The sequence below is a fragment of the Serpula lacrymans genome, assembly GCF_000218685.1.
Source record: "Serpula lacrymans var. lacrymans S7.9 unplaced genomic scaffold SERLAscaffold_15, whole genome shotgun sequence".
In the NCBI taxonomy this organism is placed as follows: domain Eukaryota; kingdom Fungi; phylum Basidiomycota; class Agaricomycetes; order Boletales; family Serpulaceae; genus Serpula; species Serpula lacrymans.
In genome coordinates this window covers 326,487-349,126 of record NW_006763304.1, presented here as the reverse complement: position 1 = coordinate 349,126, position 22,640 = coordinate 326,487, and the positions used below count along the sequence as shown (strand labels likewise).

Genomic DNA, 22,640 nt, shown 5'->3' with positions numbered 1-22,640 from the left:
CCTCTGGGCGTTTAGGAGGAAGACCGCGACAACTTGAAGTCTGGATCTTGCGACTTTTAAACCAAAAGCATTCACTGTCGCAGAATATTACATAAAGGAAGGCGATATCAACGCATTAATGGGGTAGTGGTAACCTGGGTCGTTGCCATCGACCCGCCGAGGGTTCGATTCCCTCTTAATGCATTGGTGTTTATTTTTTGCTTGACTTTTTTTTTGTCCAACTAGAGCGATATTGATACCATCTGGATATATTCGCGCTCACACAATAACAACACGGTTCTCGACTTCTGTATTAGTAACAGTGTAAAAATGTTATCTCATTAAGGCTTCTCCGCCGTCGACGAGGAATGGTATGTAGTGCAGGCACAATAAAACCAGCCACTTCTGCTTTCATGTGTAGAATTTCCGGTTCTCGTTGGGACCAAAGAGATCCTTGCGAATTTCAGGCAACATCTGTTAGATCAATCAGCACATCTCTCCCGTGTCATAACCAACAGGCGAAACACACCCTGTCTTCTAGCAACCTAAGGCGTTCATCCAGAGTGTTATCAATATTGATTCGTCGTGTGCCGCTCGTGAGCTTGATACCCCCAGCACTACAAAACACAAAACTACTATCAGTTTTCAAAACTGGAGGTCTAGGCGCTACAACGCACCATTCTTTACTCAAAGTAGTCTCCACTTCGAATTTCACTGTTCTGCCACTGAGTTCATTGTACACCTGGCTCGCTGATTCCGCTGCGCGCGCTACTACGTCAGCATCACGTTCACGAGCGTGCAATGTAACATTAGGCTCCAACAGTTGGAGGTAACCCTGTACAATCACTCCCTCCAGAAACTGTGTGTATCTGCCCTCGTCTTCCGCAAACGTGAGGATTTCTGAACGCGCAGCCAAAAATAAGTCTTGCAACTGTTCTTCGCGACAGTGTAAAACTTGCAGACGCGATTTGTTGGTCAAGTTCGATTGAGTACTGCAACGTACAGTCAGTGCGTTGAGATTCTTGCGCTGAAAACGCAGAATACGTACATTTTCTGAGCAATTTCTGAGCCCTTTTGCTTTTTCTCGAACTGCGCATCAATAGCTTGTTGTTCTTGCTTAACTAGCTTGGCCTGATGAGACAAGCGTTAGATGCGTATGAAATGTTGCTGCATGCCATGATTCACCTTCTCGATAGCAAATTCTTCATCGGCTTTCACCCGTATTTCTCGAGCTTTCTCCATCGCCTCCTGCCTTATGAAAGCGACCTGGAAATTGCAGCCCTTTCAGCATTCTGTGTCCAGTGCACTGAAGCGGTAGCTGTGATGACTAGATCGGGAGTGTTAAGAGCGTACCATCTTATTCAGCTCGGCCAGGACCTCATCGTCGTTCATCGGGCGAGACATAATGACTGCAAATGGGACAAATGTTTAATGTACGAACTTCAGTCGAGTTGTTCAGTCCGTAAGCTGGCCCGAGGAGTACTCGAATGGGATGATACCACTGGACCCCAGACACTTGTGCTATGCTTAGATAAGTTAGCGAGCTTGGTACCCCAAGAGCCAGGATCTTAGAGGAGCAAGTAATGTTTTGGCACTATAGCTGATACCTAATTCATGAAAAGAAATACTAAGGTAGGAGTTCGTTTACTGAGAGATGGTGCATCGGATAAATCGCTCATCAAGAGAATAAAGTAGAACATGTTCTACAGATATAACGAAGAACAGAAGATGACAGAGTTTGGACGTTCTAGCATCTCAGAGGCTTTTTTTAGTTTCGTCTGCAATTCTGAGTTTCCTATGACCTTGGCGGCTTGAGTCATTTGGCGAAGCAGCTCTCCTAATCTGCGAAAGACTCGAATCAAATTCCCCTCGAATTGATCCGTCAACTATATAGGGTAGCAATATCAGTGATGATGCTGGAAATCGTATGGACCAGCGATATCTCACCCTGCATATATCTGAAAATGATGCTCCGCGACACCATTGTACTACAGCATCCATTAGTTCCACCTTGAACGACTGGACGTATTCATCTTCAACTAGGGGCAACTTCGATTCCTGGGAGACCTTGGCAATGCGTCTGGCAATTTCTTGCATAACCCGCAATGGTGATGCCAGCTCCTCAGTAAGCTTTGTAACTTGTTCGCTCTGTAAAATCGTTATTAGATTGTATGATACACTATACTGATAATCAGACATGCCTTTTCTGTGAACACGAAGCAACTCAAGAGACCAGCACTTTGTTCCGGTGATAGAGTATTGAAGACGCCGTTGAATATGAGCTCCGTAAGCAGCAACTCGTCACCGGTGCTGATTTCGCATGCTACTCTTCCCTTCATGTCAACAATGTCCGATGCGTTCGTGAACCCAAGACGTCGGAGAACACGCTTTCGGCATTTGAGCTCCTCGAGCTGAAGAATGTCGTGTGTAGTTTGTATACGTTTCTTCAACGCACGTATTTTTGTTTGTGCTTCTTGTTTTTGGGAATACAGTGTGTACAGGTCCGGTAACCGGGGATCTTTATGCAAAGGGCTGGAAAACATCTTTTGCTCCATTACTTCGATTTTCTGTTTTTTTTTTGTGAGCAACTCATCGCAGTAATTGATAATGAGAAAGCTCACCTTCACCAGCGCCTTGAATTTATCATCATTGATACCCATATTCTTGATAGGATCAAGGAGGGCGATGCCATCTGGGAACCTACGCTGTACTTCTAGAACACTTTTCCACATCGTTTCTCTAGCCTGATCTTGCCGTAGATCTTTTGGTAAGAAGAGCCGGATGTGGGATATGCCGTCGATGGTTGAAAGTAACACAGGTACTACTAAAGGGACACCTTTTTGGCCATGTGGACATGGTTGAATACCTCCAGGAGTTGCGGTGACATTATTGTCTTTGCTGAGAGCTGACCCAACAGCACAGTTCAATAGTACATCTATAACGTATTGTTCATGCGGAGGAAGCTCTTCGAGCTGAGGCATTGGCCTATTCTATCTCAGCTCATAAGCATCTACGAACTTGATCGTTACAGAACCCTGCACTCACTTTGGGAGGTAGGCGTTTCTGGTAATTTATGATGACTCCCCAACCAAAGTCAATCTTTTGATATTTTACTTTTACCAAGCGACCAGGTTGCAGGAATGGCAAACTGTAAATTGGATGCGTTATAACATCGCGGAAATCTGTTGCCATTTGGTCAAGTTGTTGGCGATAGTTATAGTAAACCGCTACAAGGGCTTCATCGGGAACTGCAATTGCATCTTTGTTCTTCTCTTCAGTTTTTAGTTCTAACATACAAGGTGGCTCGTGTTAGTGAGCCTGCCATTTGATTATTTGGTGACGTACCGTCCTCTAGTAAGGGTATACCTGCACTGCTCTGGAACTGGAAAAAGCAGCGTTCAAGCATGAACTCAGGGCTTATACCTTCCACTTTCATTAAATTTAGAATCATATTGTATCCAAGGTGGAAAGCGGAATCCAAGCGGTCGGCCTCGCCTTTGACCATCTCTTTCGCAGAAGTCGGCTCAAGCTTCTCGTCGCACATCATGATGACAACACCACGGTCATCCAGACCTCGACGACCAGCTCGGCCAGACATCTGGATATACTCGCCTGACGACAAGTCACGGAACTCGCGACCATCAAATTTGCGAGCAGCAGTGAAAACAACGGTTTTTGCAGGCATGTTTAAACCAATTGAGAATGTCTCAGTAGCAAACAAAACTTTGATAAGACCTTCTTGGAAGAGAATCTCGATGACTTCTTTTAGAATGGGTAATAGGCCACCATGATGGATCCCTACACCTCGTTTTAAGAGTGGTAAGAGATTAGATATTTGGGGTAGTTGTCTGTCGTCAGGAGCGAGATTGTTGATAGCGTTGTCGAATATATTCGCGACTAGATCTTGTTCATCGGATGTGTTGAATTCATATTTGGAAAGAGTGAGAGCAAGGGCCTCGCATTCGCGTTTACTGAAAGCGAATACGATGACAGGATTGTAGTTCATAAGCATAATCCTTTTGATGATTTTTGAGATGTCCGACGGGCCTAAATGATACGAAAACAGTCTAGCCAACTACTCGTTAAAAGGATTTGCAGCGCACCTTTTTTATCGCCTCCCTTCCTTGATTTTCCTTTTCGACCTTTTCCACTTCTAGGATCGGCTGGATCTTCGCCCATCCTTTCCTGTAATACTCCCATCGCCTTGCTGAAGTTATCCTCGCGAAATTCACCTTTCTCATTCACCACCAGATATATACCCTCGCCACCAGCAGGGAAGAGATAGTGCTGTAGTGGAGTAGGCCGGAAGTCCGTGTAAACAACGTGACATGGCTGTTCATGTGATTTACATATCCATTCTGCAAACTGCATGGCATTGGGAATGGTGGCAGAGAGAAAAACGTAGCGGACGCTGTGAGGTAGCAGGATGATAGTTTCTTCCCAAACCACGCCACGCTCCTTGTCTCTCATGTAATGGATTTCGTCGAATATTACCCAAGCAACTTCTCGCATTATCTCGGAACCACGGTATAGCATAGAACGCAAGATCTGTGTATATCAGCCACTTTCGGTCAGATTATAGCTACAATAGTTGGTCAATCATCCTCACCTCTGTTGTCATGACTAGACATGTCGCGGAAGGGTTTATAGTCACATCCCCTGTCATCAAACCAACATCGCCAAACTCCGCAAGCATCTCGCGGTACTTTTGATTGCTCAGTGCCTATAGAAGTCAACAATGTATCAGTCCTCACCTCTAGATAGGAAAAGGAGACGTACCTTGATAGGACTTGTGTATATTACACGCTGCTTATCCCGGAGACACTGTGCTATGGCATATTCTGCTACAACTGTTTTGCCTGCACTAGTATGTGCCGATACCAGCACGCTCTCATTTCTTTGGATTGCGTGTACTGAAACTTGCTGGAAGGGATCCAGAGTAAATTTGTACTCCCTCGCAGGTTTAGAAGGCGGGACATGCTTCGAGATGGGTGTGTATGGATAGTTGTGGGGTACAGCCACTTGATGGCGAACCTAAACAACTTGTCAGAATTATCTACTTAAATTGATCAATATTTTATGATTACTTGATGTCTAAGCTCTAGTCTCGAGCCTGCTTCGACTCCGCCAGTGAGTCCAGCACTTGCAGCTACTTCTCTTTTCGCCTCCGTTTCAAATTCATCCACAACCACGGGAACTGGAGAAGCCAGCCTAGTTTTCTTGCTTGTCGATGAACTAGGGTCACCATTCTTCAGATATTCCTCTTCGTCATCTCCGCTGGGACGCTCAGCAGGTGAACTAGCCTTGCGTTTCTTTTTAGAAGTTGCCTCTGCACCATTTTCCAAAGCGATGTCTTCAATATCGGCGTCCTCCAATTCTGTTCCATCGAGGAATCCAAATAAGTCGTTTGAGTCCATGGGGCTGGCTGCTACACTTGAATAAAGAGAAGATACAGAATGGGACCAGAGAATAACTTGAATATTCAAGTATACTACTTCATTGAAACGACGTGACGCTGTTACTTATGTGACAGATAGCTGCAATGCTCGTCACAGTGGCGTGGGATACATAGAGGTGTCCGGGGGTCGCTTATTACCGAGGATGAAGCACAAATGCCGCAATCTTTTTCGAAATCACTTTTCTATCCTCTGGTGTTGATCGTCTTTCTGCCCTTCATGTCTCTCTATAGCGGGTTTATAGTGGGTTGCCTCTACTTTGTTCATCCCACCATGTCACCGTGGTGGATGTTTAATCGACCTACAACGTTATCTGCTCCCCTTCTGATCTTACGGTTTTCATTGGTGATGAGGCAATTTTGCAGTATCGCGGCGCAGTCCTCAACAAACTCAAGGTGTTTCGTGATGCTAGCAAGATTGATGGTCACTTGTGTACAAATCCTGCTATCAACCGCTGTCTAGGATGGATCAAATCCTGTCAAAGCGAACCCCTCTGGTCAACGATATCAATTACCTCCTCGGGAAACCGTGCTTCACTGGAATGTGGTGCAGGAAGAATTTGGAAGATACTTGCAATGTTTTCCAACTGTGGGAGGATATCCATCGCACTAACTGGCATCTTTCTTTTTCTTACGCTTTCTTGTTCTCGACGTTCTTGTCAGGCTACACAAATGTTTACATGCAAAAACCCACGTGCAACGTTTTTTTTCCCCCTGATTGGCTTTTACGATGGGGCCTTGCGGCGATTCCTCGAGATAATCCTGTGAACGGGCTTCGCGCTTCTTGGACACTCTCGACGTGGGGTGCCTTTTTACAGTAACGAGCCTGCGCTCACTGGATCACATGTCTGGATTGCACACGTTTGTCGATGTCTTTCGGCTGACGCGTATATCATAGGAATTATTTGGCGATTTTTTGATAACCTCCGGCGTAACCATCGGATTTCAAATTTGTTAAGCTAACCCTTGGCTAACTCGTTGCTCTTTTCTTTTTTTTTCTTTTTGTTTAGAAAACAAATTTCGACGATCCCAATCCAGCTTGTCTTTCGGGTATCTCCGGTTCTTTTTATCGCAATAATAGTGGTCCGAGCACATCAAAATTCGAAGCTACTCCTCGTATTCTTCAGGTTATATTATCACTGCACTTCAATATTTCAAAGTTCGTCTTCACAATGGATATGGGCAATACGACTACTATGAACAACATGACTGGCATGGGTAACATGACCAATACAGGCAATACGACTGGTATGGGTGGAATGGGCTCCAGCACAAATATGTCGTCTATGATGATGGCGATGATGGTGCCATATCTGCACTTTGGCCCAGGAGATCATTTGATTTTCGAAGCCATTAAACCGTCGACTGGGGGTGCCGTTGCTGGCGCTGGCATAGTCCTTATAGTATTCGCCATTTTGGAGCGTCTGGTTGCTGCTTCTAGACGCGCTCAAGAGGTTTACTGGATGCGCAAGTAGGTTTTTCTGCTCTTAGAATGAGATAACAATAATTTACACTATCTTGACTAGGGCATCGGCTTTGAAGTCGTTAGCTGCTTCTCAGGCCGGAATAGCTGGTCTAGCAGAGAAGCGCTTTGACTCTCCTGTTGAAGGTTGCGACGATAGGGAGCTTAGGATCATCGCGCCGTTCAATTTGAAGCACGATGTCATTCGTGGATTGTATCACGCCTTGCAGGCATTGATGCTTTATGCCCTGATGTTGGCTGTCATGTAAGCTCAGCCCCTCGATTATTTTATTGTACTGTCATTGACTAGTGCGCTTGATAACAGGACGTTCCAGGCTGCCTACATCATATGCATTGTCGCTGGTCTGGGAATTGGCGAGATGTTGTTTGGGCGGATTGGAAGAGGTGTTAAGACTCATGCATCTCTCGGGGTTCTCTGCTGAGCGCAGAACTTCGTGACATGGAACTCGCGAATCTAAATATTTTGTACTAGTACTGGATGTGTGCGACTGAATTCAGAAACCCTTGCCCAATGGCATTGTCTAGTCGTTAAATTGTACTGAGCGGGATTCGTCGTCATACCTTAAATATTATGGGGAATTTCATCCAACAGAACATGATACTGCAACAAGACGAGCATGCCACACAACAAATCTCATGATCGCTATGACCTAGCAACAACTGAGACAACTGCGTTACCTCCATGGTTTGTCTCAAAACAGGGGGTAAATAAACGTAGTCAAACAATCTCGGTGGACCGCACAAACTCTTCCCTTCCTTGCAACTTTCCGCTGGCTATCTTAAAGGTTATTTTCTCGAGGCACATTTTCAGACTCTCGTGGATCCTCATTGGCAATAAGAAGCCCTTTAAAATTCACTAGAAGCCTTGAAAACAACCCTTGGAAGGTGTTCCATCGAATATGAAGTTCTGCGGATTCGCCATAACGATTGCCGAAAAAAAACTTTTTCTTTGCATGACTATCTTCATACTACTTATTTTACTGAATAGAACTCTATCAACCATAAGTCGTGATACAAGCATTCAAGGTAGTCCATCATATTCATACAAATATCATGATTATTAGGATGTCACTGAAGTATTTCGTACCATTCACGTCTCAACGATTGACGCGGCTACTAAAATGAGGGGAGGTCTCTTTCATCATACACGCTTCCAATATTAGTACAACGTAATTACATTCGCGGTTTGCATAACACAAGTTGCCTGCTCAACAGAGAACCCCGAGAGATGCATGAGTCCTAACTCCTCTTCCAACCCGCCCAAACAACATCTCGCCAATTCCCAGACCAGCGACGATGCATATGATGTAGGCAGCCTGGAACGTCCTGTTATCAAGTGCACTAGTCAATAACAGTACAACAAAATAACCGAGGGGCTAAGCTTACATGACAGCCAACATCAGGGCATACAGCATCAACGCCTGCAAAGCGTGATACAATCCACGAATGACATCGTGCTTCAGATTGAACGGTGCAACGATCCTAAGCTCCCTATCGTCGCAACCTTCAACAGGAGAGTCAAAGCGCTTCTCTGCTAGACCAGCTATTCCGGCCTGAGAAGCAGCTAACGACTTCAAAGCCGATGCCCTAGTCAAGATAGTGTAAATTATTGTTATCTCATTCTAAGAGCAGAGAAACCTACTTGCGCATCCAGTAAACCTCTTGAGCGCGTCTAGAAGCAGCAACCAGACGCTCCAAAATGGCGAATACTATGAGGACTATGCCAGCGCCAGCAACGGCACCCCCAGTCGACGGTTTAATCGCCTCGAAAATCAGATTATCTCCAGAGCCAAAGTGCAGATATGGCACCATCATCGCCATCATCATAGACGACATGTTTGTGCCGGAGCCCATTCCACCCATGCCGGTCGTGTTGCCTGTACTGGTCATGTTGCCCATACCAGTCATGTTGTTTGAATTCATTGCGACGAAAAAGAAGAATATCGAAGATATCGAGAGTGATAAAAAAAATCGACTGAAGACGAAGGCAGGTGATCGCTCGGATTGTGATGGTGCTCGGACCACACAACTTCCGATAAAAAAAGGAAAACCGGAAACAACCGAAAGAAACCTACAATTAAATTTATTTTTGCTAAGAGTTATTTCTTGGAATAATTTTGGGTTTGGCACGGGGTTAGCTGCCACCAAATTCGGAATTTAAATGATTATCGAGTCTTGCCAAGTGATACCATGGGATGCTATTAGCGCGCGAGAAGAACATGGTTTTGATAACCACGCCAGATCCACGGTCCGTAAGACCATTGCAAAGAACGGGATTGTGAAAAGTTAAATTAGACCGCGAGGAACAGAGTACGTCGAGGGGGGTGGAAGAATGAACATTCGCCATGATAGTGCAATCGTCCAGCATGATTCCAACCAGGTGACAACAGGTAAGCATATTCAGAAGGTCGACACGATGGATAAGCCACCAAGACGTTGCCCAGAGTAAGGCACAATGAATCCATCGTCGAGTTATCCAAATCCATGGTGGAAGATATAAAGAAAACATCGACAAAAACTGCACAATTCAGGCATGCGAAGGTCCAGAAACCTAAGGCCATTTGTTTCGCCAAGCAGTGAAGTGCGAAGTCATTTGTGGTAGAGAACGATAACATTGATCCAGGGATATCCGTCGTCGAACCCAAAAATGCCTTCGGTAGTGGCCTTGGGTATGCAGCCTGCTTGAGAATGGATTGTCTAGATTTCTGGCCACAGAAGGTGACAATGATTGCTAGTATCACGAAGCACCGCAAGCTTGTTGAGAACTACGCTTCCGCTTGCGATGCGCCGTGACACCACAAAATTGCCTCACCCGATGAGGGCAGAAGCCTGAGACAGATAGTTCGGCAGAAGATATCGAATAAAAACGCTACTCGCGAACATCGCTCTCGATGGCTACGTGTAGCTAGAACGGCGACCTAGGTTGTTGAGGAAAAAGGAAGGAGATGGGACATGGTGGTGGACAGAAAAGTGGAGATCCAAAAAGACTGCGGCATTTGTGCTTCAACCAATCGCAAAATAGGTTTCACGGACCTCTGACACCGTCTTCGGATGATATCGTGATGACCACATCCAACCTGCCCTAAGGTTTCACGTGACATATGCGCAAGCACGCAAGAAATGCTCATATACCTGCTTACAGTCAGTGTAAGTCCGCACAAGCTCTATAAATCTATTTCCTTGTTAAGAGTACAAACACGACGACATTCTCAGAATATGCTGCGAATAGCTTTCTCGAGTGCATCTCGCACAGTAGCGCGGGCTCAGCTTCGGCAAGCTCCCAAACCTGCGTATCTGCACTTCAGGCGGTACGAGTCCACGAAAGCCGACGAGGCGCTCAAAGCAGCCCGGAAATTGAATGATAAATTGCAAAAGGATTGGCAAGGTCCCGTACTAACATATGAGCAAGTTAAACCCAAAACTCTCAGCCCAAGTCCCGTATGTGTTTATCACTGCCTATACCTGATCTTACTCAATGTATAATCCAGGATGCTTATCTCATCGACGTTCGTGAGCCTGATGAAGTCATGCAAGGCAGTATTCCTTCTTCAGTGAACTTGCCACTATCTGTGCTTGCGAATTCGCTACATCTGTCTTCCACCGCATTCCAGACTCAACACGGTTTCGCCAAGCCGGAGAAGAACCAAGAGGTAGTTTTCTACTGTCGTAGTGGAAAGCGTAGTGCGACAGCATGCGACGTGGCAAAACGAAACGGGTACAACAAGTGAGTGATTGATCATCAGTGGTGATTGTGATGCTAATATGTGATCTAGCATCATCAACTATGAGGGCTCTTGGTTAGACTGGGTACAGAGAGAAGGTGGGAAGACCCCAGCATGATTTAACCTGAGTATCTTAGCATGTCTGATACATAGTCGTGTACCACAAGATTATTTGCTAGCCCCTCCATCCTAGCCATTGAATGGTCAGGATCACAAATTTGATACGTCACGCACAAGAGTTGAGACGTTCTGCTCGCACCGACGGCTTTGTACATGACAGACAAACAGCTGCCGTGAATAGGACTTTCCGGCTGCACTCTTGTTCCTGCACATTGAGTGGTCAAAGTTGCAAAGCGAAAGCGTTGCAAGTTGGGAATACTAGAGGTTAAGCGGATGACCCTGTTACGGGCGACATCAGAACCTGGGTCAGTTTACTTGAATAGACGAGCGTTGGAACACGAAAGACTAACCGCGTTGTAGTGTATGTTTGCATATACTACAAATAGCATGTTCCGTATTCAGCTTGTCTCTAAGCTATACGTATTTTTCTCCAGCTTAGAACCAAGGGCATATCAGCATTCAAAGGCATTGAGGGCCCCAGACACAGTAAAGCCTCACCTCAGCTTCAAGTTCACGCCTGACCCTGTATTCTTCGTCCGCCTTGATGAGGATGTGGTTGTCATCGAGGTCTTCTATGATGAAAGGTGCTTTGTCGTTCATGGTGAGAAGAATTTGTTTTACAGCTGAATCACTACACGGGCACGAGGAAGTTCCAAATTTGCAAGTTTTCATGGGGTTAGAAATAGGGGAATGTCGTTTGAACCGTTTGACACAAAATAGGATAGAAATGAATGGATGTCGGTGAATGGATGCTGAATTGCACATACCATGTCAAAAGAACGCCTGATATTAACCATGCATGTTAAATCTTTGATTACACCCACCAACAAGAAAGTAAATGCACCTTTGATTGCTCTCATTCCTGCTCACACCACACCGTCGGTCACGGTGCCCTCTGAGTCGCTCGTCCACCGTGACAAAAACAACCCCATATGCATGATGATAGCGGCAAAAACCGTGGACCGGCCCGGCCCACATCCGGACTCCCACTACTATTTCTCCATGTCCTTCTAGCACATAAGTTGCTCTTTAGTTAAAATTTTGTAAATAGCTCTATCAAACTAAACCTGGACGCTAAATATCCCCACTGACTCGATTAGTAAATGTCCTTACTTTATTACCTATGGCCTATGTCAAGTTTCACCGCACACAAATACCTACCACACCAACACCATGTTTCAAAGCTTATCATATGACGTTTTCGAGCATAAGTTTCACATGTCTAATCTGCGATGACTGGTTCATCGGCTCTAGTATTGTAAATGCTTCGGTATGGTACAGATGAACAACATCATATTTCAATACAACTGTGCTTACACCTTTGAATGATACATTTAGTTTCCCTAGTTATCATACAACACACCCATCTTCAGCTCGATGCTAGTTCATTCTATGCATTAGAGCCTGAACTGAGTGGACGCCCCGACGCCAGCCCTGAAGCGGACAGCCTCCGAGGCGGGTTTGACTTTCAGAGGCCCGACGGTTGGTGCACCAATGGCTTTAGCAATGCGGTCGGAAAGAGTTTGATCAACAGAGGCGAAGTAAGACACTAATCACATATTAGCAAAAGTTGCGGATGATGAATGAGGAGAGAGGGCGACTCACAAGTCCTGGCCTTGACCTCAGCACTCTTCACGTTACCCAAGTGTACAGAGATGTTGTAGACAAGGTGGTCTCGGTCCGTGTCGTTCATGACATCTCTGTACAATGCACGAGGTTGCTCAAAGTCGACTACAAACATGCCGTTGTGAGTCAAGAGCTATCCAAATGTGACGTGGCTTACGTTCGGTGGTCTCAGCCAAGTCCCAGAAGGCACCGCCGACCCAGTTATCGTGCTTAGCTTCCCTTTCATAGTCTCTCGCAGCGCCATTAATGGAGCCCTTGTTCTTTACGTATGTCAAAGGAGCGAAAGAGCTCTGGTAGTTAGGACGAGCTCCTTGGCTGTTGATCGTCATGTAACCATCACGCTGGAAGTTCGCAATGGGTACAATGGGAGCATTGACTGGGATCTGGCTGTAATTCACGCCCAAACGATGACGGTGGGTATCTGGGTAAGAGAAGAGACGTGACTGGAGGACGGGATCCGGAGCAGCTTCGAAGTAAGGAATGAGGTGGGATGGAGCAAATGCGGCCTGGGAGTGTTCATCAGTCTTATGACATCGTGGAAGAACGAGAACGACATACCTGTTCTATCTCGGCAAAGTAGTTTTGAGGGTTCTCATTAAGAACGAGTTTACCCAGAGGCCGCATAGGGTAATCCTTGTGAGGCCAAACTTTAGTCAAATCGAGAACATTGTACCGGAATTTCTCTGCTTGTTCGGGCGTCATTGTTTGCTATAGAGAGGCGGGGTCATGACGAGCAAGATGAAAAACGGGTAGTAACTCACAACGTAACAAGTCCAGGTGGGGTATTTTCCGGCTTCGATGGTTTCGAACAAATTTTGAGTGCCATAGTCAGGATTATCTCCCGCCAATTTTCCGGCTTCATCATTCGTGAGGGTCTATGAAGTAAGACGACAGATGAATGAACGATTCTTCAAAACGTCTGTATTATTTACCTTGAAGCCTCCCTCGGCAATGAGATGGATTTGAGCATAAACGAATGAACCATTATCCTTCACGAACTTGAAAGTGTGACCAGAGTAACCATGCATGTTGTGGAATCCATCAGGAGTCCCGCGATCAGAGAAGAGAATCGTGATTTGATGAGCAGACTCGGGGTTCTGAGAGAGATAGTCCTAGAATAGAACAGTCGATAAAGCCGAAAAGTAACGATTGCGATAATGAACTTACCCAGAACATATCAGCGTCTTTCAAGTGTGTCTGCGGATCTCTCTTCTGAGTGTGAATGAAGTGAGGGAACTTAGCAGGGTCCCTAATGAAGAATACTGGTGTGTTGTTGAACACCCAGTCAAGGTTTCCCTCATCGGTTCTAATCTTGATGGCAAAACCACGAGGGTCACGAGCAGTATCGGCTGATCCTGATTCACCACCGACAGTGGAGAATCGGACAGTAGTGCGTGCTTTTACTCCAGGGGTAGTGAAAAACTTGGAGGAAGTGATGTCGCTGATGTCGTGTGTCACCTCGAAGTAGCCGTGTGCACCAGCTCCCTTCGCGTGGACCTGCAGGAGAGAAAGAGTTCATATGTGCCAGTTTATGATCTACTGGATACACGTACGACACGCTCCGGAATACGTTCACGATCAAAGTGTGCAAGAAGGTCGATATGGTGGAAATCTGGTATCGAACGTTCTCGTCAATAGTGTACACTTTAGACAAACATGTTCGCCATACCCTGTAGGAGAAGAGGACCATGGGGACCTACTCGCTGAGCAGCATAAGGCTCAGCAACAGGTGCACCATTAGAGGTGGTGTAAACAGCGCCGTCTTTGGCGGCAAGAACTTGCTTAGAAGGCATTCTGGATAATGTTGGTTAGGACCTGAGGGAAGAGAGGATGTGAGGATTAACTTGGGGATTGAATGGGACGTTTAATTATAAATACCTGAGAACTGTCTTATGAATCCATGCCAAAGTCAGGTGCTCCAGAACCAACTCCAAGTGAAATTTCTAGTCCATGATTGGTAGCACCATGCATTTATGGAATGATACCGCACCGTCACGTCGGATTTCGGGATAATGGTTTCTACAGGTTTGCCTTGGTCCGTCGGTATGAGCCGCGGGGTGTGTGGCGCAAATTACTGCTAGATCGGACCTTGTCGTCCATTCATAGTAACTCTCGTGCATTCGTGGGCAGATGGCGTTTGCAGGTGACCCACGACTTATTCTTGTTGCCCAGTGTGGCCGTTCCAGTCCATCTTTATCGCACGCTTCCCTCCCATAACCGATTGACTCTCAGAGAAATGTCAAAAATTCAAAAACATGGGCAGACTCTCGCACGAACCTGAGGATCATGTAAAGTTTAGGAACGATATATACTCTACTCGAGAAGCCACCTTCCCTTGCACGCACCGCCGCGGTCTTACCTGGACGACAGTTTCAAACCGAAACAACTTCACCTATACGTAGGTGTCTCGGACCATCATGATCGGAAAAACGAATCAATAGTTTTAAATCACCGCACTCCAATCCTCTGGTTTTCGGATAGTGCATGCGGCCACCCGATCTCCAGTTACCCTATGGCGCTTTCTGTTTATGGATGAGCACCAGGTCGCATTAACTTGCTCCGCAGCTGTCACAGCCTGCTATTATGACTAGTGCAGAATGTTTTGTAAGAGAACGTACGAGCAATCAGATGCTGAGTTGAATTACCATTACAATAAGTAGCCCAGCTTACCGTGGATTCCAACCTACATTTGTGATTCCGTGTATACGTAAATCATCGCTGTTAGCTCGTTCAGAACTTCAGAACGGCGGCCATGATAGGCCAACTTCAGATCGATAGCCCTGAAGTAAACGTCGTACCATAATAATGTTAAAGCGATCGTAAGATACGATTAACAATGGACGTTGGGGTGTCAAAGAAGTGGGCTCACAAGACTTTTTCCGGAGCAGCCCGAAATCACTTGGTGATGTTATGGAAAAGTGTTTGTCTGTAAACGATAGAGTGAAAGGGGGATACACCGTCAGCATCTGTATATGTCAAGATACACGTCCTACGCTAGCAGTGCTAGGCCTGAAAGATTGCAACAATAGATCGGGGCCAAATTCATTACATCACTGTTCTCTGAATGTCATTATGAATTCGATCGTGCGTTCAAGAAAGCTGTCTTTCACGAGATCAGCTTCCGGACGAGTAAAGAATGAGTAATCACGAACTATACATATGGAAACAATATTTGGGATAACATCCCTGCCACAAAGTAAATGTCCAACCTCGCCACCCGTCGGCTATCATTTCTTCCCCTTCAATATCTTTACACCTAGTATCGACTGTTTCGGAACAATCGACTCGTTCCCCTTATTTGGAGGAGGGACAGGTGATTGTGATGCCGATTCTCCTTTGTAAAGAGTGGTGTTCTGGAAAGGAAGGGTAGCGGGTGCCTGAAGTAACGTTTGATTTGTATTCGAGTGGAGCCTCTGACTCGGATATTGAGAAGTCCTGAAGCGTGAGTTAGAGGAAGTATTTTTATTTACGTGGCGGCCCTCTGAATTTCCTGGTGAAGGGGAAAACAGAGGCTTCGCAGGTAACGATGATAAATTGGACATCCGCGATGAGGGTTGCGAAGGGGAGGAACTGGCTTCCATCTGCCTTAACTTGGCTTCCATCTGAGCGATTTTATCCTTTGTTCTAAAGAGTGTGAGCTCAGTCTACGCTACTCGTGGATATCTGAATATATGCACACCTGTCTTGTCGTCCACCCGTAGCGCTCTTTAATATACTGAGTGCAGTAGGTCGATATGCGTCTGCCATTCTTCTTTTCCCGTTATAAGCCCCTCCGGCGTTTTGATCTAGAGGCGCTTGGTGTGCATACGTCACGACCAGTTTACGACCACGTAGAAGTTTATCGTTTGCGCCATCGAGAGCCTTGTTCGCATCCTATTCAGAAAATGTGAGGGCTTCTTGACATGAAGTAAAAGTGATTTCGAAGAGATCAATCCCCAGTCCCCCCGGGTGTGGTTAAGAAAGGAGGTGTAGACGAATTCAAAATGTGTAAAAATGGTGCCCGGGGTGAGCGAGGTGTTCTCCATGAAAGGAGGAACAACATACCTTCTGATTAATAAATTCTACGAAGGCGTAGCCGCGCGGCTTGCCTTTACTAGGTCCTGTCTTGTGAAAGAGGAAATCGAGTTTGGATATCTTCCCAAATTTCGAGAAAATTTGCAACAGTGTGTATCTGTCAAGATTCAAATCAGTCGAGTAGGTCGCGCATAGCTGGTAGGACTGACTCGTCTACTGTAGGATGGAGATTTCCAATGTAAAGCCTATCTTTAAGTAACTGTGGAGTGCGAGCGGCCGAAGGTGCTGAAACGCTTTCGACAGCTTCTTCTTGAGGAGGAATATATAGATGACTGGTTGTGGTACTGGACTCTCCAAGACTGTGCTCTAGATCAATTTCATTGCTCATCTGCGATAGATATCCTCGATAAGTACCCTGACGGATGTGTTACGCCTTACTTACCCTTTGATACTTTTTATGGTATGAATCGCGGTGTACTGAAGAAGACCTGGATATCCGCTGTCAAAGAACAAAGAAGAATACCTGAAAGTGGTCGAATGTCAACTTCAGGAATCATGGACAGCCTCTCAGTCACCCTGCCGGCAAACCCCGGATGAGGCTGTGGTTTCCCAATTCAAGTAATTCGAAACTCAGATGGTGCAGACCTTCACCCAAGGACTTTGTAAACCACTAGAAGTTTTACTAGTAAAAGGCTCTTCGAATCATTTTATCACAAGCAATCGTTCATCGCGCAAGGAAAAGGGTATATTCAGGGCTGCGGACAAGGATCATCATAGGCGGCTACAAGATCGAGATGCAACGACATTTGTGGTGGAGGAAAAATCTCATCGATGCAAGACACAAAGGTAAACCCAACAAACACATACTTGTCATCGCAAGAGACTCTTCTTCTCGTGCTTGATGGCATGCCTTATGAGAGCATCGGGTCGCGACAGCACCTTGCCACAGATGTTGCATTCACAATTAACAGCCTTCCGGGCAGGATTTGCTGAACAGGATAGTTCTTCGTGTCGCCGAGCATCGTGCTCGCGCGTGAACGAAGTCTTCCCACAAAATCGACACTTGGGTTGCTTTGCACCAGCCGACTCGGAGCTCGTCGCTTCCGTAAGTCGATTGGAGTTTCTTTTCAAATCTCTATTCGGCTTACTCTTTCCAGTCCTAGAGGTGACAGACGAAGTACTGGTTCGCCGTCGCTTTGGTTGACGTGGTCGGGTTGAACGACTTGGCACGTATTCATCATCAGTCTCATCGTCATCGCTATCAACAAGCTGTCCCAAGTATGTCTCGCTGTCGTCTTTGGAAGGCACGGGCGACGCTACACGCAAAACAGGTGACAGCTCGCGACGACGTTTTTTAGGAACATGAGCTGACTGTGTGTCACGGTCGACGGATTCAGATTTGATTGTGGTACGATTGAAGGAACGAAGTGATGTTCCGCGACGGCTGTTCGCCATTTCGGCGGACCTTGACGTACCGGGTGAGCTTGATTTAGAGGCATGGGAAAGAGGTCGTTTCGAGTGCTGTATGGACGATGACGAAGCTGCTGAGGAGTGTCTAGGCACGCCCGTAGATGCGGGAGATGAAATAAGTTCTCTGTTATTCCGGGACTCCGTTACAGGAACAGAAGTTGGTGATGGAGAAACTTCATCCACATATAATGAAAGTGGTGCGATCTGAGACGGGAACACTGTGTCACATGTGCTTTTCGACGAGGCTGGATGAGTGGAAGAACTCGAGGGTGACAATACTGACTCGCTGTGCCGTAGGATGGGACTTTCTGGTAAAGGTGTGTACGCATTGAAAGGCTTTTCACCTTCAGCGATCTGCTTGCTGATAACATCTTCGAGTAGAGGGATATGATCGTCATCTGAAAGATACGAGTAATCATCCTCCTGGTGGTAAAATCTTGAATGGTCGCTTGCTCTGCTCGGGGAAAGCTCAATATCTGTCATACACACGCCAAATTCGGGTGTGATCGGTACACTAGAAGACGCCACACTCAGTGGTGATGAGTCTGGGGACAGTTCTGGTAGGAAAGGTGAAGCCGATGAAGTGGGTGAAAATATGGGAGGTATGAGCCGCAATTGTGGAATCTAAGTAACCTTCTCAGTATCAAAACACATTGGACAAGACGTAAAACCGTACTTCTGAGAATGATTGAGTATTGTCTGACTGAGTTACGTCGATGTAAGTTTGAAACGCGAGCTCTTCGTCTGGATAATCATTGTCGGATATATCGAAGTGAGGATAGTTGATTTCCGACTGCGAGCAGACACCTGGATTTTGTAACAATAGACCACGAGAGACGCTTGTTCTCTCTTCCCTGTTATAGCATAAACTGCTGTCCAGTCGCACCTATCGTGAATGGACGTACCATAGCGTGAGTCCATCAACTAGAACTGGAGGAAGGTCTTCAGGAAGGTCTGTGAGGTATGATGCGAAGTTCATGGTTGGTCTGGGTGGAGAACAACAGAGGCTGGGAATGAAACAGGAGCTGAGGCTGTGACGCTATAAGAGGATGCAGGTCGCTTCAAGAGAAAAAGCGAACAAGAACGCCCTATCCCGTTCTTATCATCTTGGGGGATCACCAAACTAATGATATTGACATTTGAGGGTCCACGTTCGCAACGTGTAGTGCACGCGCTGTATGGCTGTAGTCCTGCTGCAGTGGCACGCTTTTAAAACAACAACCCCGAAGTTTACTTCTTTCGTCGCGATGCGAGATAGACGCTCACCTCCCATCTGTTCTCGAATTCTTGTTTAAGCTCAAAGCTTAGTTGTCGGATGCGATCATAAACGCTCGGCGTCAAACCCTGCACTGAAGCCGCTTGTGTATGCACTGTTGGGCTGCATCGGATCATGTAACTTCTTGAGACATCCATAGATGGGCTACACGAGTATGCCTCATGTTTGTCAGATGGTAGAAGGAGTCCAGAAAGAACGTGACTGCTCCAGGAACGAGTCATTAGCCTTCGCACTGCAACGCGCATCGCTGTAAATGGGCGGATATAATAAGTACATCCTGGAGAGAACGAGAGAGATGGGACAAATTTGAAGATGAGACTCCCACAGCGCGCGCTAAAACGCACACATCACGATAAACAAAAAGGTACAACGAATCACGTCCTTACAAGTGCTGATGGCGGGCCAATCAGTACAGTCCGTAGCCAAGGACGCAGATTATAGATTTTGTCAATTGTTGAACCAGGACATTCAGAGTTTGCAGTGCGTCAATTGGAAGAATCTGGAAATGAAGACGCCACACGAGAGAGAGGAACAACCCACAATATAAAAGGAAATAGAACCCCTAGAAAAGAGGCAGTGCATCCACAGTTAACGTATACCACGTTACTCCATTGTCAGTGCCTGGAGGGGGAAGTTGGAATTTCTAAGGACAGCAATCACCATCGCTGTGTAATACGTCCCGCATGACATTGACGACACATTTGGGGCGGGAAAAAAATGAAAACCGTGCTATTCGAAAGTTGCGAATTCTTCGAGCCGCAAGAATTTAGGGTACAGGATTAAGCAGAGATACAACGGACTTAGGAGGCGGTCCGGTGAGGGCGTAAATAGGTTAGTAGTATAGCGTCGTTTACAAGGAGATAATGATATGGGCGCCTCATAATCGATAAGAGGACTTAAATTATGATGGACACTGGACCCACAGGCCTTTCATCAATTTCATCTGCTACTGGCAGCATGGGGTCGAGAGGACTGATGGGCTTTAAGTTTGAGCTGCAGGTGGCCGGAAATGGTGCCGTTCTTTTCCCTCGCTTCTCTAATCATGCGACTGCGACCACAGGATTTGTTCTTCTCGTGTCTTTGACGCGCATCTACACGGCCTAGAATCGCGCGGCATCGATTGCAATAAATGCGATATCGCTCCCGAGTTTCGCTGTAAATCTCGTCTAGAGACACACTGCTATGGATGGTCTCTTCATGACGTCGGAGGTCGGCTTCCCGCGTAAAATTTAACCCGCAAGAGCTGCACCATACACGCTGAGGAACCTTCTTGGTCTGTCTGCGTCCGGATTTCAAATATCTAACAGGCGAAAACGAATCATCGCAGCTGTTCTCCTCGTCCAACCCATGGTCTGGACCGATAGAGCTGATAAGTAAACCAGACTTCGATGCAAGTCTCGTGGAATGGCGGATGGGAATGTGGTGCGGTGGCCGTTGTGTTCTTTGGAGGGTGTGGTTTCTAGAAGCGGATGGCTTCACCGAAGTCGTAACCTCAGTATTATGTGACGAAGGGGCTAATCGTATATCTTCTTCAAGTTTCACTTCCGCAGTGGGTGTGGGTATCCTGGCACAAGGATGTTCCAACGTTTCCGCAGCTTTTGCTTTGTCTGGATCAACCGCGTTGAATTTCGTGCACTCTGACATCAGTGCACCTGAAGAAATTGCTGATGGTTGAATCGGCGGTCGTTCGTGTTCTGCAAGCAAGAGATGACAAGGATCTATCGATTGCGATGACGTTGGAGATATTGGTTTAGAAAACGTCTAATGAAAGGTTTGATATTAACGGATGGCATGGATGATGCGGAGAGGGACATTACCAAAGGTTTACATCCCATTTCTGTAAGCTCTGGCGAACCTCGCAAACATGGCGAGAGCATGAGAGAACTCGTCTCCTGCGGCCACCAACCATACGAAGAGCGAAAAATCTCGTCTATAGTTGCTTCGGACATGTCACTGCTCAGATACGCTTCATCCGCTAAATATGGGGTATCCCTGATACATGTAGCACTGGAGTAAGCTCAATGTGCTGGAAATCAAAAGTTGAAGATTACTAACTCCAAAGTAGCGGCGTCGAAGTTGAAAACTTCATCGACGTTGATGGACAGATTCTGCGAGAAAGAAGACATATGAACTACAAAATTGAAGAATAGAGCTGCCATCCCATAGCTTTATACCGTCGGTATCTCCTTGTTCTCCACTTGAGACTCGAAAAGTTGACGAAAAGTATGGAATCCCTCTCAGTGTGTGCAGGCCACGGACGCCGAACTGATACGCGTTTGCTGGTTTTATACAACTTTTTTTTTCATCATAATGGAACTGATCGTAACCTGGTTCGATGTGTAGTTCTGTCGCTGTGATTGTGGTTAGAATGCAGAACACCCGAGGTGAGGGTGCGTGCACCGTAACTTCAAGTTCAGGGTATGGAACTGAACCTGAGCGCCTTTCTAACCGATTACCAAAAAAGGGTCGAAGTGGCAATTCGTTGAATTGAGACATGGCGCGTCGACCAACGTGATTCACACTCGTGGATGGTTTGTCCTTCAAGTTGATCTCGACATTCCTCCGAGTATCCTGTTCATTATCGACATTTTACTACGACTGTAACGACATTTCAAAGATATAAAGGAACGTATACCTCTGAATACACACTGCTACGAACTTGTTTACCTGTCGTGTAACGATCCGGAACATCATCGACAATCTGGGGACTTGCTTCAAGTTTGTTTATATCCACAGGGGATTATATGCCAGCCCCAAGACCTTCGCAGAGCGCTGAGGCTGCTCGTGCGGCTGCTCTGCAAGCAGAATTCAACGAGAAACGATGGGTTTGGGTACCAGACGACAAAGAGGGATATCTTGCTGGGTGGGTTCATCAAGAAGATAATGATGTAGGCGAGATTGTAATGGCTGCTGGAGGAGATGTCAGTATTATGTTTAGAAATGGCTTGAATATGTGACATTAATATCCCTCAGATACGGAAAGTACCACTATATGCGCTATCCAAGATGAACCCTCCAAAGTTCGATCGCGTCGACGATATAGCCGACTTGACATTTCTTAACGAAGCCAGCGTCGTGCACAATCTCCGTTTAAGGTACGGTTCAGGAGCAATATATGTGGGTAGCTTCGCTTGCAAATGGCAGCATGGGCATTCACTGACGAGTGTACATAGACATATTCCGGCTTATTTTTAGTTGCCATAAATCCATACCAGAATTTACCTCTATATACCGATGCGATCATTCACCAATACCGGAACAAACGTCGAGACGAGAACCCCCCACATATATTCGCGGTGGCTGAGCGAGCCTGGGTCAACATGGGTGACGAACGAGAGAATCAAAGCATACTAATCACGTAAGTACCTCGAACCCTGGAATTCTGGTGTGTCGAGTTCATCATCATCTTCCAATCTAGCGGGGAATCAGGTGCAGGAAAAACCGAGAGCACGAAGAAGGTTATACAATATCTAGCTGCTATAGCGACAGATGTTC

The 22,640-nt window shown here is 46.2% G+C and overlaps 9 protein-coding genes across 9 annotated transcripts; 2 read left to right on the top strand and 7 right to left on the bottom strand.

Moving 5' to 3' along the window:
- Positions 1–268: 268 nt before the first annotated feature.
- On the bottom strand, positions 269–1,443 carry SERLADRAFT_478238 (uncharacterized protein; the record flags this gene model as incomplete). The annotated part of the gene is made up of 6 exons (XM_007323213.1): positions 269–451; positions 507–596; positions 657–971; positions 1,028–1,110; positions 1,165–1,245; positions 1,333–1,443. 6 exons carry the CDS (start codon positions 1,381–1,383, stop codon positions 391–393), a joined length of 681 nt encoding a protein of 226 aa, XP_007323275.1.
- Positions 1,444–1,648: 205 nt separating this feature from the next.
- On the bottom strand, positions 1,649–5,480 carry SERLADRAFT_363717 (ATP-dependent RNA helicase; the record flags this gene model as incomplete). Its single annotated transcript, XM_007323212.1, has 10 exons — positions 1,649–1,865; positions 1,927–2,127; positions 2,160–2,546; positions 2,601–2,969; positions 3,025–3,266; positions 3,325–4,026; positions 4,059–4,527; positions 4,589–4,702; positions 4,759–5,013; positions 5,067–5,480. The coding sequence occupies 10 exons, from the start codon at positions 5,394–5,396 to the stop codon at positions 1,683–1,685; spliced, it is 3,252 nt and encodes a 1,083-aa protein (XP_007323274.1).
- Positions 5,481–6,684: 1,204 nt separating this feature from the next.
- Positions 6,685–7,339, top strand: SERLADRAFT_352301 (uncharacterized protein; the record flags this gene model as incomplete). Its single annotated transcript, XM_007323211.1, has 3 exons — positions 6,685–6,905; positions 6,961–7,161; positions 7,222–7,339. 3 exons carry the CDS (start codon positions 6,685–6,687, stop codon positions 7,337–7,339), a joined length of 540 nt encoding a protein of 179 aa, XP_007323273.1.
- A 682-nt stretch (positions 7,340–8,021) lies between these two features.
- SERLADRAFT_478229 (uncharacterized protein) lies at positions 8,022–8,951 on the bottom strand (the record flags this gene model as incomplete). The annotated part of the gene is made up of 3 exons (XM_007323210.1): positions 8,022–8,243; positions 8,304–8,504; positions 8,560–8,951. The coding sequence occupies 3 exons, from the start codon at positions 8,838–8,840 to the stop codon at positions 8,126–8,128; spliced, it is 600 nt and encodes a 199-aa protein (XP_007323272.1).
- Positions 8,952–10,051: 1,100 nt separating this feature from the next.
- Positions 10,052–10,936, top strand: SERLADRAFT_358286 (uncharacterized protein; the record flags this gene model as incomplete). Its single annotated transcript, XM_007323209.1, has 3 exons — positions 10,052–10,355; positions 10,406–10,641; positions 10,691–10,936. 3 exons carry the CDS (start codon positions 10,134–10,136, stop codon positions 10,755–10,757), a joined length of 525 nt encoding a protein of 174 aa, XP_007323271.1.
- Positions 10,937–12,156: 1,220 nt separating this feature from the next.
- On the bottom strand, positions 12,157–14,178 carry SERLADRAFT_411326 (uncharacterized protein; the record flags this gene model as incomplete). Its single annotated transcript, XM_007323208.1, has 9 exons — positions 12,157–12,308; positions 12,365–12,490; positions 12,543–12,891; positions 12,944–13,093; positions 13,147–13,260; positions 13,318–13,497; positions 13,553–13,882; positions 13,939–13,997; positions 14,055–14,178. The coding sequence occupies 9 exons, from the start codon at positions 14,176–14,178 to the stop codon at positions 12,157–12,159; spliced, it is 1,584 nt and encodes a 527-aa protein (XP_007323270.1).
- Positions 14,179–14,913: 735 nt separating this feature from the next.
- Positions 14,914–16,938, bottom strand: SERLADRAFT_401051 (uncharacterized protein; the record flags this gene model as incomplete). Its single annotated transcript, XM_007323207.1, has 8 exons — positions 14,914–14,972; positions 15,056–15,165; positions 15,255–15,484; positions 15,537–16,002; positions 16,065–16,258; positions 16,430–16,556; positions 16,609–16,787; positions 16,842–16,938. 4 exons carry the CDS (start codon positions 16,785–16,787, stop codon positions 15,972–15,974), a joined length of 531 nt encoding a protein of 176 aa, XP_007323269.1.
- A 110-nt stretch (positions 16,939–17,048) lies between these two features.
- On the bottom strand, positions 17,049–18,932 carry SERLADRAFT_478221 (uncharacterized protein; the record flags this gene model as incomplete). The annotated part of the gene is made up of 3 exons (XM_007323206.1): positions 17,049–18,493; positions 18,546–18,723; positions 18,775–18,932. The coding sequence occupies 3 exons, from the start codon at positions 18,846–18,848 to the stop codon at positions 17,270–17,272; spliced, it is 1,476 nt and encodes a 491-aa protein (XP_007323268.1).
- A 937-nt stretch (positions 18,933–19,869) lies between these two features.
- SERLADRAFT_401038 (uncharacterized protein) lies at positions 19,870–21,560 on the bottom strand (the record flags this gene model as incomplete). The annotated part of the gene is made up of 3 exons (XM_007323205.1): positions 19,870–20,906; positions 20,963–21,137; positions 21,201–21,560. The coding sequence occupies one exon, from the start codon at positions 20,787–20,789 to the stop codon at positions 20,085–20,087; it is 705 nt and encodes a 234-aa protein (XP_007323267.1).
- Positions 21,561–22,640: the final 1,080 nt, after the last annotated feature.